The 15811-nt window shown below is 59.6% G+C and overlaps 4 protein-coding genes across 4 annotated transcripts; 1 reads left to right on the forward strand and 3 right to left on the reverse strand.

Moving 5' to 3' along the window:
• Positions 1–2068: 2068 nt before the first annotated feature.
• PAN0_004c2462 (beta-glucan synthesis-associated protein) lies at positions 2069–3850 on the forward strand (the record flags this gene model as incomplete). The annotated part of the gene is made up of 1 exon (XM_014802405.1): positions 2069–3850. The coding sequence occupies one exon, from the start codon at positions 2069–2071 to the stop codon at positions 3848–3850; it is 1782 nt and encodes a 593-aa protein (XP_014657891.1).
• A 358-nt stretch (positions 3851–4208) lies between these two features.
• Positions 4209–6761, reverse strand: PAN0_004d2463 (elongation factor g 1 mitochondrial precursor; the record flags this gene model as incomplete). The annotated part of the gene is made up of 1 exon (XM_014802406.1): positions 4209–6761. The coding sequence occupies one exon, from the start codon at positions 6759–6761 to the stop codon at positions 4209–4211; it is 2553 nt and encodes an 850-aa protein (XP_014657892.1).
• Positions 6762–7385: 624 nt separating this feature from the next.
• Positions 7386–12238, reverse strand: PAN0_004d2464 (uncharacterized protein; the record flags this gene model as incomplete). Its single annotated transcript, XM_014802407.1, has 2 exons — positions 7386–11621; positions 11687–12238. 2 exons carry the CDS (start codon positions 12236–12238, stop codon positions 7386–7388), a joined length of 4788 nt encoding a protein of 1595 aa, XP_014657893.1.
• Positions 12239–12880: 642 nt separating this feature from the next.
• PAN0_004d2465 (beta-lactamase-like protein) lies at positions 12881–15422 on the reverse strand (the record flags this gene model as incomplete). The annotated part of the gene is made up of 5 exons (XM_014802408.1): positions 12881–13725; positions 13853–13932; positions 14033–14215; positions 14907–15036; positions 15134–15422. The coding sequence occupies 5 exons, from the start codon at positions 15420–15422 to the stop codon at positions 12881–12883; spliced, it is 1527 nt and encodes a 508-aa protein (XP_014657894.1).
• Positions 15423–15811: the final 389 nt, after the last annotated feature.

Here is a 15811-nt window from a genome sequence, read left to right on the forward strand (position 1 = left end):
ACGCCTGGCCGAATTCTTGCGCCCCTGAGCAGCACAACATCGCAGTAGAGCAAGCATTCAAGCCTGTCCTTCCGCTTTGATGTCCAGCTGATCACAAACCACAGCAGCAGATCACTGAACAGATGAGCGTGAGAGGCAGTGCCCCCATGGTGCCGATTTGCAGAGCAGCGAGAGCGGATGTGTTAGATTCGCCTTCGGGCCTCCGCACATTCCTGTGCCGCCGTGGTGGGCCAAAGCGAGCGCGGACATTCCAGATCGACTCCCGATTTCAGCCAAAAATGCGGCCGGTTGGTGGCAGGAAATTCAGGATTTCCAAAACGAGAACAACCCGACGAAAAAAAGGCGGCGATAACAAAGAGGCATTGTGACGGCGCAACTTTTGTTTGCATGAATTTGAACGTGGCCATCGCTGAGTGCTTGCAGCGGCGCCTCGCCAGAGCGTTCACTCGCCGCACAGGAATTGATTTTCTTCCTGCCTATCGCTCTAATGTGGCTCGCAGTACCATACTCTAAGCCACTCGATTGGCAACACGAGCAGCAGTGAAGCAAGGCAAAGCAGCGACTGGCATGAGCAGACCTAGACTCGAAACCCTTGCACCCTGCGTGCGGGGGGTTGGCCTCGCCAGCTAAATTCGGGGGTGGGCGAAAGCAGGCACGGTTGCAAACGGTTGAATTGCTTCCACAATGGCAGATGCGGGCGGACGGGCGGGCGGGCGGGTAGCGAGGGCAGCAACGGCGGTTCGCTTGCACGCCGGGGTGTGGGCGGGAGGAGCGGTGCAAATTAAATTCACTGCACTGACGTCAAAATCTCGCTAGAGAAACTCCGCATTGCAACCACGCTCGCGTTCAAAGGACCAAAAAAGTTCGAACCGACCGTGACCAGCTCGCAACCGGAACCTCCGGGCTGCCACTTGCGACAACTGGCTCAGTTCGCGAAGAGCGACACAGCCCACTTGAAACCAAGATGAATCCGAATCGAGGTGAGATACGGACGTTTGGTTGTGGTCGACTGCACTGCGCTGGCAACAGTCGGACCGCATCCGAAAGCTTCAGCTGCCAACGGCGTTAGAGTTGGCTGCTTGAGTCGGCGCGTGGCCGGTCTGGGTGCGAAATTTTATTTTCCCAGACAATTCCTACCCGTGGCTGCAGAGGTTGGACGCCGTTCCAGGGTAGCCAAGGGCAAGCGACGTCGGTTGCTTCCGATCGGCGGCTGTCATTGTCGCCAGGCTCATGCACTTTTGGGGTGGGTGCGGGCGCTAAGCGACCTTCGGCCGTTGCAGCGACTGTATCGCCGCTGATCGTGCCCGACACCGGTGGCTGGAAAGTTGCCAAAACGGGTGGCTGCCCACGTTTGCCCGTGCATGCTGCTGCCCTGCAGCCAGCTGCAACGCGCAGAGTCAGACAGCTGAGGCAGCTGATGCCGCTGACGCCCGCCTGCCGCCCTGGCTGCCTCCCCTGGGCCCGTCTAGATGTCGCAGGAATGCTGCCCAATGACGATGCAAGCAGTGGGTGCCTAGTTTGAGTCCTTCGCGCCTTCCGATACCAGCCATTCAGCGCAGGTTCGCAATCGCTTCGCCTAGGCGCTGCTCCTCCACACCTTTAGCTTGTCGATGCGCCCGCTCGCATCGCCCGCTTCCGACCTGGTTCGGATGCAGTCTATCCAGCTGCTACCAAAGGCCGTGCAGTGCCTGAGCCACACCCTCCTCCAACTCCATTGTTCCAATCCCTTCTGAGTCTGACGATCGCAGGTGGATCCGGGTCACTCCTTCCCATCCATCTCTCCTGCCCTCCATCTCGTCCCCTATTCCCGCCTTGAATCGGTCATCGCACTCGCCCAAATCGCCCATATACACATTCCTACAACACTGCTGACCACTAAAGACGCCCAAGACAAGCTGTTCTGGCCGTTGCAAAACTAGACTGGCCAGCTACATCGTCGGATTCATAGAACCGTGCATCAATCAGGGGCCGTCACTGGATCCCATTGCCGGGTGGCGCTTCCTACGCCAAATCCTCTCTACCTCTCTTCTTCCCACTCTGTTAACATTCGGGACGACCCTACCGCACCATGTCGTCGCCGTCGTCAGAAGCCAAGGGTGACCACGAGAGCGGCACGACCCTCTCCCAGATCTCGCCACAGGTCTCGCCAAGCGAGCACTCATCCGACTCGCCCTATGTAGACTCGGAAGCTCCCAAATCCGTCGAAGGCATGCCGTTCAGCGACTTTGTCATCGAGAACGACGAGCTGCACGACTACGAGAGCCAGACCGCCGTCAAGCGTCACATGGATCCGCGCGTCATCCTCGACCTCACCACCATGTCGCTCGTCATCGCAGGCATCGTCACGCTCTTCCTCGGATACCCGCTCATCCGCTTTGCCGGAAAGCCAAAAGCCGACACAAAGGGCGGATTCAACCTCGGCGGAACCAACGCCACAGGACAGGTGCCCAACATGCGCGACATGCGCTTCGCGCTTATCGATCCAGACACTCCCCAAGACCTGCTCACAAAGATGTCCGTCGACGGCTCTCAGGAGATGCAGCTCGTCTTCAGCGACGAATTCAACACAGACGGACGCTCCTTCTACCCAGGCGACGACCCCTTCTGGACTGCCGTCGATCTTTGGCCATGGCCCACCGGCGATTTTGAATGGTACAGCCCCGAGGCCGTCACCACCAAGGACGGCAGCCTCGTCATCACCGCCGACCAGGTCGAAACCAATAACCTCAACTTCCGCAGCGGCCAGCTCACATCGTGGAACCAATTCTGCTTCACCGGCGGCTACATCGAGACGCGCCTCCAGCTGCCTGGCAGCAGCAGCGTGTCCGGATGGTGGCCCGCCGTTTGGACCATGGGCAACCTCGGACGCGCCAACTACGGCGCCACCACACAGGGGACGTGGCCGTACGCCTACGACGCCTGCGACCGCGGCACGCTGCGCAACCAGACTGACCCCGACGGCCTTGGTCCAATCGGTGCGCTCCGAAGTGGTGACACCGTCTTCAACAACAAGTACGACACCACCTCTATCAGCTGGCAGCCAGGACAGCGTCTATCGGCATGCACGTGTCCCGGTGAAGATCACCCTGGTCCGAAGGATTCGAGCGGCAACTTTGTCGGAAGATCCGCGCCCGAGATCGACATCATCGAGGCTCAGGTTTCCAATGGCATCGGCGGTGTGTCGCAGTCTGGCCAGTGGATGCCTGCCAACTACGGCTACGAGCTCATCAACACCACCGGCACAGAATACGAGTTCTTCCAGCCTTCCGCGCAGCTCAACTCGTACCAAGGCAATGTGCTGCAGCAATCGGCGAGTGGCGTGGTCAACACTCGCCAGACCGCCTACCAGTACAGTGGCGGCGACTTTTCCGTCTACGGCTTCGAGTACAAGGCCGGGTTCGACGGCTACATCCACTGGATCTCGGACGGTCAGCGATCCTGGTCGCTCTCTTCCGGCGCGCTGGCTGCCGATGACCGCGTGGGCATCAGCCGACGACCTGTGCCGCAAGAACCCATGTACATCCTCATCAACCTCGCCATCTCGTCCGGCTTCGGATTCATCGATTGGGCCAACCTCGAGTTCCCCGGCAAGATGCTCATCGACTACGTGCGCGTCTACCAGCCCAAGGGTCAGATCAACATTGGCTGCGATCCCGAAGACTTCCCCACACAGGCCTACATCAACCGCCACATTGAGGCCTACACCAACCCCAACCTCACCATCTGGGGCGGCACCGCAGCACAGGGCGGATACCAACAGGACTGGCCCCGAAACCGCCTTTACCCGGACGGATGCACAAATCCTGCCTCCAAGTATCCCGGCCCCAACCCTGCCGCAGCCGCAGCCTAGACAGGCGGCCTCAAAAGCTCTCCGCATCCCGCAATGGACACTTGCATTCGCGCTTGCCCCACTCGCACCCGTCTCATCCTTTCGCATATCTGGCCGCCTTTTTATGTTCCTCTTTTCTTTGATACCACGCCAGCACTCTTATGGCACCTGCTGTTCTTTATAACAATCCGACGAGACGGTCTACACTCACTTTGCCTGTCGTTCGCCATCGTCTGTGTTTGAGTGAGTCACAAGCCAAGGTGGCGAGACACGCGGCTCAGACGGGCATCAGTGCGACGGAATTGCATGCAGAGTTGTGGTGTGGGGGAAATCCAATCTTGTCTATCAAAGTCGTACAGAAACAAAAACCGCAACGCGGCTACTTCTTCTCGGTCTGCTTCTTGCGGTAGGCCTCCTGCATCTCCTTCTGGATGTTCATCATGACGGGCGTGTGGCACTTGTACTCCATGGAGAACTCACCCTTGCCCTGGGTGAGACCACGCAGCTGCGAGCTGTAGCCAAACATGTCGTTGAGCGACACCTCGGCGGTGAGCGTAAACTCGTCTTCGCGCACCTCGGTGTCCGAGATGGTGCCCTTCCTCTGGTTGAGAGCGCCGATGACCGCACCCTGGAACTCAATGGGTGCCACCACCTCGACGGTCATCTTGGGTTCCAGGATCACCGGGTTCGCCTTCTGGTAAGCCTCGCGGAACGCGCCGGCAGTGGCGAGTCGGAAGGCAAGCTCGGACGAATCGACACTGTGCGCCGCACCGTCCTCAAGAACGAAGCGAACACCCGTGACAGCGTGGCCCGATAGCGCACCCTTCTCGAGCGCATCGTAGAATCCCTTTTCACAGGCAGCGATGTAGCCGTTGGGGATGGATCCACCCACCACGCGGTTCTCGAAGGCCGTGTCGACGCCCGTCTCGGGGTCCACCTCCATGGGCTCGATGTAGCCCATGACACGACCGAACTGACCCGCACCACCCGTCTGCTTCTTATGCGTGTAGGCGAACGTGGCCTTCTTCTCGACCGTCTCGCGGAAAGCGACGCGCGGCTTGCCCGTGGTGCACGGCACGTTGTACTCGCGGCGCATGCGTTCGACGTAGATCTCGAGGTGAAGCTCGCCCATTCCCGAAATGATGGTCTCGTTCGACTCCTTGTCGACGTGCACGCGGAAGGTGGGGTCCTCCTTCTGGAATCGGTTGAGCGCACGCGAGAAGTTCTGCGACTCCTTGCCCTCGGGCGTGATGGCGAGCGAGATGACGGGCTCGGGCACGAACATGCTCGTCATGCTCAGCTGCGTAGTGCCGTCGGTGAAGGTATCGCCGGACGAGCACTCGACACCGAACATGGCGCAAATCTCACCCGCTCCGATCTCTTCGACGTCCTCCATGTCGTTCGAGTGCATGCGCACCAGACGCGGCACCTTGACCTTCTTGCCCGTGCGTGCGTTGAAGATGAGGTTGCCGCGCTTGAGCGTGCCCTGGTAGACGCGCATGTAGGTGAGCTGACCGTACTTGCCCTCCTCGAGCTTGAAGGCGAGACCGACCAGCGGTGCCTCGGAGGCAGGCGAAAGTGGCAGGACGGGTGGTGCAGCGTTCCTGCGGGCCTCGGCGGCAGCCTCCTCATCCTCGCCCGCCGCCTTGGCCGCCTCCTCGGCAGCCTTCTTGGTGGCAGAGGCGCTCATGTCCATGGCGGTGGCAGGAACCTCAGCGGGGTTGGGTAGGTAGGCGCACACACCGTCGAGCATGGCCTGGACACCCTTGTTCTTGATGGCCGAGCCCAAGAAGACGGGCGAAAATTGGCATCGGGTGGTGGTGCGTCGGATGGCAGCAGCGAGCTCTTCGATGGTGGGCTCGCGCTCCTCGATGAAGATCTCGGTCATCTCGTCGTCGACTTCGGCGAGCTGCTCGATGAGCTCGGCGCGCTTCTCCTTGGCCAGCTCGAGGTACTCTGCGGGAATCTCGTCGGTCTCGCGGATCTCGATACCCTTGTGGCCCTCGTTGTAGACGGCCTTCCATCGGATGAGGTCGATGAGGCCGATAAAGTCGTCCTCGGCACCGATGGGCACCTGGACGGCGGCAGCAGGCATCTTGAGCTTGTTGCGGATCTGGCCGATGACGCGCCATGGGTTGGAGCCGGCACGGTCCATCTTGTTGATGAAGCTGATGCGAGGCACCGAGTATCGGCGCATCTGTCTGTCGACGGTGATGGTCTGGGACTGCACGCCCGAGACGGCGCAAAGCACGAGAACGGCACCGTCGAGCACACGAAGCGCACGCTCAACCTCGATGGTGAAGTCGACGTGACCGGGCGTGTCGATGATGTTGATGTGGAAGTCCTCCTTCTTGGCCATGAGGTCCTTAGACTCGATGTCGGCGGCGTCACCGCTGACGCTCGACTTTTCTGTCGGCGGGGTGGCCTTCCAGCTGCAGTAGGTTGCAGCACTCTGAATGGTGATACCCTTCTCACGCTCGAGCTCCATGTGGTCCATCTTGGCGCCGACGGCATCACGTCCTCGCACTTCATGGATGTCCTTGATCCTTCCGGTGTAGAAGAGGACGCGTTCGGTCAAGGTGGTCTTGCCGCTGTCGATGTGTGCCGAGATACCAACGTTGCGCTGGCGAACGAGGCGGCTCAAGTCGGCCTCGGTGAGTTCTGATGTTGGCTGATGCGAGCCATCGTGCGCGGACTGTGCTGCGGCGTCTTGCGCTGGTGGCGCCTTGACGGCAGCTGCGGCGGCTGCACTGCGGCGGGTAGAGATGCTAAAGTTGCGGAAAGAGCTTGGCGCGCGGCTCGACGATGCGGTCGGCACCGCAGCCACTGCGACGCGCAAAGGAGTGGCAGAGATGCCACTGACTCGAATGTTGTGCCTGGCCAGCTGTCGCGCCAACGAGCGCGCAGCAGCCACTCGAGGGATGGCGACCATATTGACCGTGTGAAAGAGCAGCGGACGTGGAGAGCGTTGGAACAGCCCGGTGTTCGATCTTGATGGCGGACGGAACGAGCTGAACAGTGCGGCTGGAGTTGAGTCTAGGTGATGTCGTCGGCGGCGCTGTCACTGTTGATGTAGCTTCGTGATAGAGACCCAGGACGATTGCGAATGAAGTGTTGTGTGAGGAGGCGGCAGGACGAATGATCTAAGCACCACCCTTCTCCAACTCCTCGCCAGCGGCTGCGCGCTGCTGCTTCGGAAAGTGGCTGCCTTCTCCCGGTGGTGGGGGAAATTTTTGGGATTCCGAGCCCTGACAGTTCTCAGGCCGATCCCACTGCTTTCTTCCAAAAATCTCAAAATTTTCCACGCGCCCTACCTCTCCCGAGATCGGCCAGCATCGGGAAGGCTCGATCGGCAGCGTCAGATCCCGAGACTCACCGCCATCTATGTACTCTGCAACCCTCCCGAATGACATTGCGCAAGCGCTTGACTCTAGGCGGTCGGCGTTGGCAGGCCGAAAGGGAGGGTCGATGCCACCCCTCTCATATCGAAGCAGACACAAGACACGATGATCACTGAAATCTAAAGTCGTTACGGATCATACATCTGAAAGCTATACTACTGCGGCGACGATTCTGAGGGCGGCGACGTATGGCTATGCTCGCTGTCGCCGGGCGAGGATGGCCCCAAGGCTCCATGCAAGAGGCTCGCGAATTCGTGGCTGAAGCACCACGCTAGCTTGGCGCTTTGGATTCGCGTGACGACTTCGCGCAGGTGGTCGCGGGTGAGATGCTCGATAGCCTCACCGCGCTTTTCTCCCGACTCGGAGCCCTGCCCTTCGACCCTCTTGCCGGCGGGCGAGAGCGCAAGTCCGCAGAACGTAGCGCCATGTGTGGAGCCGGCAAGAACCCATCGACGCGTTTCTGCCATGGGATTCGGAACAGCAGACAGTCGCCGAAAGTGCCGTCGCAGCAGGTCTCCGTCCGGATCAGGATGAGCTGGGTCAGGCTGCGCATGCGATGCCCTTCGCTGGCTGCTAAACGCTTCGGCCGCCGGTCCGGAAGTATTGTCGCGCGTCGATGTGGGCCACCGCCCGTCACCCACGAAGCTCGACCATCTTGGCCTCGTGTGCGCAGCTCCGCGCGCCACAAAGCCGCCGCCATTCGACGGCCCCGAGACTGACATTCGCCAGTCTGCATATCCTCCAAGGCCGCCTTCGGCTTCTCGAAAGATGCCCGCGAGACCCAGATGCTGGAATTTGCGATGCCAGTAGGACACCCAAAGCCAATCGTCGTCACCTTCCCTCTGGCTTCCTTTTGGGTCGACACAGGCTGGCGCCGGCATCGGTTTGTCGCTTCGAGCAAGCGACGTAAGCACCTTGGGCCACACCTGGCGCATAGGCACGAGCTCCTCGCGCTGCGCATCGTCCATCTTTGACGCCGAGCTCGACTCGGAGGCATCAGCTTGAAGCAACTTGTATGCACAGACGACCACCACCAGCGACATGAACGCCGCATGAGCTGTGGTCGGGCGGATCGTCGCATGGTCCGACAGCTGCTCAGTGGCGAGCAGCATCGTCAGAATCGTGCTGGCGTGCATCAGCGCCCTTCTGCACTGGGTCGAGTGGACCCACTTGCCCAAGAGCGCCGAGACCTTGCCATGTCGCTGCCGATCCTTGGCATCCAGACGCGAAGCATCTTGCAAGAAGAAACAAAGCGTAGGCAAAGGCGAACAGAGACCCAGAAAGATGGCCTGCCATCGTATTGTTGCCTGCTGCGCGTCGTCGTTCAAACTGAGTTCCACCCGAGGAGCTGCGTTGTCCGAATCTGCCTGGCTGACATCGTTCCACCCGCCGAAGATCTCGGACCAGTTCATCAGGGCATGCGCAACCTGCGTGGCCTTGAGCGTCCGCCCTATTCTCCAGCCAGGAAGATCGGCCATGCTCGCGCTGGCCATGTCAAAATCATCCTCGTCGATCACAAGCCGCTCAGGCAATGCAGAAGCGCCCCATGCCGCCGTCTGGCACCACCCAGTGTCCGACATCCAGGCACCATGAATCGATTCCAGAAGGGCCAGCGTGTAGAGCTGTGAGACCATGCGTGGCTCACGCTTGTCCTGCTCTTTAGCGTCACCCTCTGAAATCGACTCCCTCCGACTGGATGAGTCTGACACGCTTGAGGCATGGTCGACCTCGATGATGGGAGCGGGCATCGTGTTGGGAGTCCTCGTAGCAGACGCTTCGCCATTCGGCCGCAGAGGCTTCGCCTTGAACGAAGCATGATTGCTGGGCCCAAAGTCAAACGACGTCCGGAAGCGAGGGTAGAGCTGTGGCCGAGTCGCATGAGCTGTGTGGGGTCGCAGCAACCTATCCGCCAGATGAGCAGCGATCGAGCAGGGCCTGCCATCTCGATGGGTGCTATCGGCACATTCCGATGAGGGCACCGACGTACTGCAGGCTAGGCGCGCTGCCCATTCCTTCGGTGGCCAAGAGAAAAAGACGCGACCGGGACACGGCTCACTGACGTGAGCGAATAAGAACTGACATCGTGGGCTCTCAGGATGAGCGGCGAGGTCGATGTTGAACGGGCTAAAGTAGCTCGACGCTTGCGAATCTGAGATGGCGCATAGCAGCAGGGTCCTTTTCCGACTTTCGTGCTCGTACCAACGAGTCCAGGTCAAACAGAGCTCTTCGTCCGGCATGCCCTTGATCTGATCCACGTCCAGTCGATCCATGGCCTCGTCACGGCGGATCTGTCGCGTCTCGAGTCGCGCGAGGTCTTGCAGAATATGGCCGTAGCTTTCCTCGAATCGGAGGTAGAATTCCGGGTTCGATTGACGCAGGCCATGCTTGCCGATGAGCATGAGGCAGTTCAGAGTCGGAGATGACTTGCCTCCCAGATGCATGGAATGCTTGTACGAAAGGACGACCACGCCGTAGAGATAGCAAACAAGCCGGTACCCCTCTTCTCTGATCTCTGCATCGCCACTGAGAGTGGACGCGAGGGCCAGGACGGCCAAATTCTCCTCCGTGGAATGAGCCCTTTGCGAATACATCCTCTGGGGATGAAAGACAGGAATAAAGTCTCTGATCACCTCGGGCACCGATGATTTGAGTTGATCGACCAGCGCAGTCGACGGTTGCTTGAAATCGTGGCACAGGTGCGCAAAGGCGCGAAAGCGATCCACTACCAGTTGCAAGAGATCTCCGCTGGAGATCGAAGTTGCAATCGATGCAGAGCTGTCACGATGCTGCGTGTTGGGAGACGAAGTGGCTTCCTCCATCTCAGCGTCCGCCTGACCATGGGAGCTTATCGAGAGACGCAGTCGCGCGTTGGATGCTCTCGCCAGAAGTCGCCTGGCTTCAGCGAGGAGGAGTGAGGCATGGCTAGAAGATTCACCTGCGACCTCGTCCCCCTCTCTTCCATGCTTTGGTGACTGTGCCATCTCCTCGGACTCGCCTGAGCATCGAGCACCGGACATCGGATCGTGCGTTTGGTTTCGCGGCGCCGCATCCGCTTGAGCATCCTTCCTGCCGCCTTCTTCGTCCCAGGTTGCCGTCCGCGAACTGAACGAGTCATGAGGCTTGAGGAAATTTGCTGTAGTGCTTGCTGAACCGGCACGTTGTTGGGCAGTATCGCTTTCTGAGTTCTCAGCAGCTTCAGGGATGCTCTCGTCCATGGCGCCGGCGAATCCTGGGGCTCGAATCAGGGGACCACGATCTTGAGAGCCACTGTCGAAGGGGAAAGAAGCCGTGCTGATCGATCGGTCCAGCGGCCTACGATGCGAAGTGGCGTTGGGACCGAGGTATTCGGCCTGTGATGCGGTTAATGATGGAAGGTAGAACGAGTTCTGCGAGGAGGCTGCTTGAGAATGAGGATGCAGATGGACGTTGGGCACGATTGGCGCGAGACGATCGGGGTCCCAAGATGCTCGCGCCACGTCCTGCGACGGGATCATAGGCGGCGCTGAAAGACTCGATTCCGAGACAGAGCCTTGAACGTGGGGAGCGTTGCTTCGTACAGCCTCAGAGCTAGAGCCTTGGCTGCCCGCAAGGTCGAGACCCAGGTGGGTAAGGATTTGCTCCAACTGACCCGTGCTGGGAGGAGGTACAACTGGTGCCGCATCGCACATACTGCGGAGGTGCATCTCGAACTTGTTGTCCACGCCAGCATCTGATCGAGCTTGGGGGGACATTTGCGAATCGTATCCAGCGTACGATCCGCCCGAGCCTGATTGATAAGGGTTGAGGCTCGGCTCGACGCGTACGCGATCAGAAGCTTGGGATGCGAAAGCACGTGTTTCGAAGCCGGCGCCATACTCTTCGTGGCCTGGCGGCCGCATGACGTCGGTGAAGAACTCGGACTGAAGCAAGTCCGGAGCGGCTTGGGGATCGAAGTGCGATTCCTCCGCCATGGACGGAATGCCAGGCGGCAGAGCGGCCTGTTCGAAGACTGCTTGAGAAGAAGGCATCCGAAAGCAGTCACGTCTCGAAGGATCCTGCGCAATGCCGCTGTTGGTAGCGGCACCGGATCCAGATGTCGGCCATCCCTCCAGGCCCGGAGGGACAGCATTAGGCATCTCCTCGTCAAGCCTCTCCCATGGGAAGCGATAATGAGGAGCCGCGAGAGATCCGCTTCTGCTGGGCATGGAGGTTGCTGCTTGAGTCTCTGAATACTGGGCCCAGTCACTTCTAGGCATCTGAGCTTCCGCATCGGTCGGGCGTCTGGTCGAATACGACCGATTAATGGCATCCGAGTCGCCAGAGACGCCGGGGGGCAAGCCAGCCAGTTCGAAGGCATCGTGTTCGCCCTTGACGGCGAAGTCGGGACGATGGTAAGGGCGGAATGTGTCGGCCTGTCGTCGACGCATTTGTCAGTATAGATAATCTTCCCGCAGCAACACTTCAGCTTCAGGCTTACCTGCGCTGAGCCCGGCGACTCGGACAATTGAGGAGCGGCTGAGGCACGAGAATGACCCGACGCCAAGCCCTGAGATGTGTGTAGCACACCAGGATGGGCATACATGTCTGAAGTCGACGCCGGCCTCATGAGTTGGGTACCGAACGACCGATGATCGTCTTGTCGACTTTGCATGGGACTGTTGGAATGATGTTCGAAGGGCGATGGTCGAGAGGACAAAGTGGTGCCGCTCGAGGAGGCCATGTTGCCGACCGTTGTCGACATGCCTACTACGGTCGAGAGCCTTGGCAGATGAAGATGGTCGACGTCGCTGGGGTCGAGAGAGGTGTTTTGATGTGCGCGATACAGATGCGGATGTTTGCGACGGAGATGGCGGGACATGCTATCGTTGCGCGAAAAGGCACGATTGCAGCCGGGGCAGTGAAAGTCGCGCCTCTGCGTGTGCGTCATCTCGTGCCTACGCAGGTGGGCACGCTTGACGAAGGAAGCCGAGCATCCCTGCACCTCGCAATGAAACTTGCGGGCCGAGTCGTGGCCGCGCAATGGCGGCATGCTGGACGGTGAGATCGCGCAGCGGAAGGAAGGGACGACGGCGATAGGCGCACGCAGTGACGAGGCGATCAATGGTCGACCAGGACGGAATGCGGGAGAGGTGGGACAGCGTGTGGCAACATTCCCTTTCCCGCCGTTCCTTAAAAGTATCTGGAAAGGGGTCGGGAGCGGGGGACGAGGTGAAGTGTGCTGTGTGTGGCGGAGCCGCCAACCCTAAGTCCCACTCGATCATGGACCCACCACTGCAACAATAGCTGACATGCGGCCGAGTTTTTCATACTGTGACATGTATGTCTTGCCAGCTGCAGCAATGAGGCTAGATAGCTTGAGGCGGCAAACGCAGAGGCACCGCTGTGCAGCCAAGACGGACTGCGCTGAGTTCTCGGCACGACTCGCAGACTGGTGCAGCACCTGGGTCGGACAAAGGGCGAGAGGGTGGATTTCATCTTGTCATGTGCGCAGAGGCTTGGAGCGTCACCGTCCTTCAGCGGGCGGAAGCGATGCACAACAGCTTAATGAAGTCAGGGATGAAGGGGACAGCGTCTGCATTTGTGGGCCCGGTGGGACATGCCGAGAGCAAGATTAAGCTCGGCTGGGTCATGCAGAGCCATCGATCGAGAGGCGCTGGCGACGATTAGAAGATCAAGCTCGAGCCTCGCGCAGCTCTTGGAAAGCTTGGGGCGAGTGACCTTCCATCTTCACATAGTAGCGAGCGCAGCGAAGAAGCGTAGCTCGGGAGTCGGTCAGGATGTGACGGCCTGGCCAGCCGCCGTAGGTGGCCGACCAGTTGAAGCTTCGCATCTGCGTCCAGATGTGTTCGACATCGTGTGGCGGAAGTGGGATGTTGTTGGGGAAGCTGTAGGCGAAAGTAAAGCGCTTCCGATCGGGCATCACCATAAAGGTATCGGCACATAGCACTGCAGCGCCGCGCCGAGCCTGTTCCTGCGGAGCGTCGGCATCGCGATCCCAATGAAGCACATTGGAGCCCGGGAAATGACCGCCGCAGCGGACGAGCGTGATGGAAGGCAGGTGCGGCAGAGTGAAAGTGTCTTGATCTACCTCGACGACGAAGTTTTTGCGCGCCGCAACGTCTGGGTGTGGACGAGCGGACTCGAGGCCGCGCTGGTACCAAAGGCGGTCTGGCTTGGAGATGAAGATTTTGCAATCCAGCAGCTTGGCCCAGGTGAGGCTCGTGCCGAAAAAGTGGGGATGAGATGTGAAGATGGCGAGAACCTTGCCGGTGGGGCTTTGTTGTTGGATGCGGCGCATCAAGTCGACCGAGACGAAGCCGCAACAGTCCCATACTACGACGCCTTGAGCGGTGAGGAGGATGAAAGGGGTTTGGCCGATGGCGACGGGAGGCTCAAGCTTGATGCGAATGATCCTTTCATCCTCTGGCTCTGGCACAAGCTCGAATGAGGTTTTGGCAGCCAGCTTCCTTGGCGATGTGTAGGCTTGGCCGGTCGGGCATGGATACTGGCGATCATCTGACCAGAGTGTTTGAGGGTTTCGCGGGGTCAGCTGGCCTGCTCCGGGCTTCCCGCCGGCTTCATTTGTGCGATTGACATTCTGACGTTGGCAGCAATGGCCAGGACGCAGCAGAGCGGTACTCACCGTAGCAGACCGGGCACTCTTGCGGGCCTTGTACCGATGAGTACTGGTTGCCGCAGGTGGTGCAGATGGCGAGGTCGGCGCTTGAGGAAGCCGGAAAAGGTGGTCAGCAGAGAGCAAGGCGGATGATCTTGTCAGGAAAGCCGAGCTAGCTGGGTATCAGGTCAGGAACGAGCAACTTACTCCTGCTCCCAGATGGCTTGCATTCTGGCTACGCTTTGCGCCTCTGCCGCTTCCGACGGTCCAGCTGACATGGCTAAGCTGGACTTCACGTCACGACAAGGCGAGCGAATCGAGCAAGAGGAGGCGGCGGATCGAGCGGCTGCAGGGGTGCGTTGGGCGTCGAGGTCCGATGGCTGAGGCGCGCTGGGCACGAGACGCGTCTGTGCCGAACGAGAGACCTTCTGGGCTGATCGCAGCTGCTTTCACGAGTCGGAGGGCGCCGAAAGTGGCGAGATCAAGCTAGCTCCAAGCTGCGTCCAAGCGTGACAAGCGAGAGGAAGCTGTGCATCTGCGGACCTGCCTTTTATCGTCACACTCGGGCCGTCGCTGGGGCGGAACGGATTGCGTTGCGAAGTCGCCAGCACGCTCACGACACGCAATCAAGCCCGCAACAGCCGACAGGCACGACCCTGGCTGCCACGGCCATGCAGCGCGAGTCATGCAGGTGGAGGTAAAGGTGCGTGTCGAGCAGCGTCCGTGCGTCCTTACTCTTCCCGAGCTCCGCTCAACACCGCAAAGCAGCTGCAGCACCAAAAAGATTCGGATTTAGCCAAAGAAAACGAGGCCCACAAATCCAGCCAAAAAAAACGATGGATCACACTGCTGGACCCGCTAGCTTCCTGCGCCGTCTCCTCCCGCTGCGGCGTGGCTGTCCGAGGCAGCCAATGTCGCGAAGGCACTCGGTAGCTTCACGGTGACCTTGGTGGTCACGTCTCTCAGCTGGGACAGCTTGACTTGACAGCCGAGTCGAGAGCTGAGTCGCAACGCACAACAAATGTCAATCGATCGCACATCCATGAATCGCATCGACCTTCTGGGCGAACTGAGCACTCACCATCGTTCAAGGCCATGAGCAAGGCCCAAAAGATCCTCTTCTTCATCGGAAGGCCTGTCAAGCAGGCCGAACACGCGCTCTTCCAGCACCACATGGCACGTCGAGCACGCCAGGTTGCCATCACAAGCATCTGTCGACTCCATCGTAGTCCGGATGCGGTCGCGTCAGTATGCGTGAGCTCCAGCGTGGAAACAAGAATGACATCCGGTCTCCTCGTGGCGACGTACCTTCGAGCTCGACTCCCTTTGCACGAGCTACTTCCAACAAAGAATCTCCCTCTTCCAGCCCGCAGCGTGCCACCGTCCGGCCTGCAAAGCTCACCCATTCGACCTTGGTCTCCTCGTTGCCAGTGAGAGAGCGAGCCAGGTTAGGCTCCCTGCCTTGCACAGCTGGCTCATGTCGCCATGAATGGACTGGACGAAGCCAATTTCCCGGTGGTCGCCACACAGCTCGCCTCAGGGCAGCCAAGTTGATGGTCAGCATCCTGGATGTCTTGCGGGACAAGGGAGGAGCCATTTGGTCGTTCGGCACTGTTGGGCAAGTGCTGTAGTATTTGCCGAAGAGATGGTGCCCCGCGAAGAACTTTTATACTACTATCGCGGTTGGATGCGGAGAGTCTTTCAGTCGTCGGGTCGCTTCGTTCTCTCTCTCTCTCTCTCTCTCCCTGCGAACTAGCTCTGGCAAACAGCAGCCCCTATTCCTTCGCAAAGGCAACCACGTCAATGGATGGCACTGCAAACTCGAGCTCCACATACATACGACCTCGTGTCGACACGATCGTTTCCTCAGTCGGCCACTAACTCACTCCCAAGCCTGCTGTGGTATCGCTTTGGACGCCCTCACCCACGCGAAGCACCTCTTCGCCAACATCCGAGCTCACAAACGCTTGATCATGCCAAGAACGC

Source organism: Moesziomyces antarcticus, assembly GCF_000747765.1.
Source record: "Moesziomyces antarcticus DNA, scaffold: scaffold_v10004, strain JCM 10317, whole genome shotgun sequence".
NCBI lineage: Eukaryota > Fungi > Basidiomycota > Ustilaginomycetes > Ustilaginales > Ustilaginaceae > Moesziomyces > Moesziomyces antarcticus.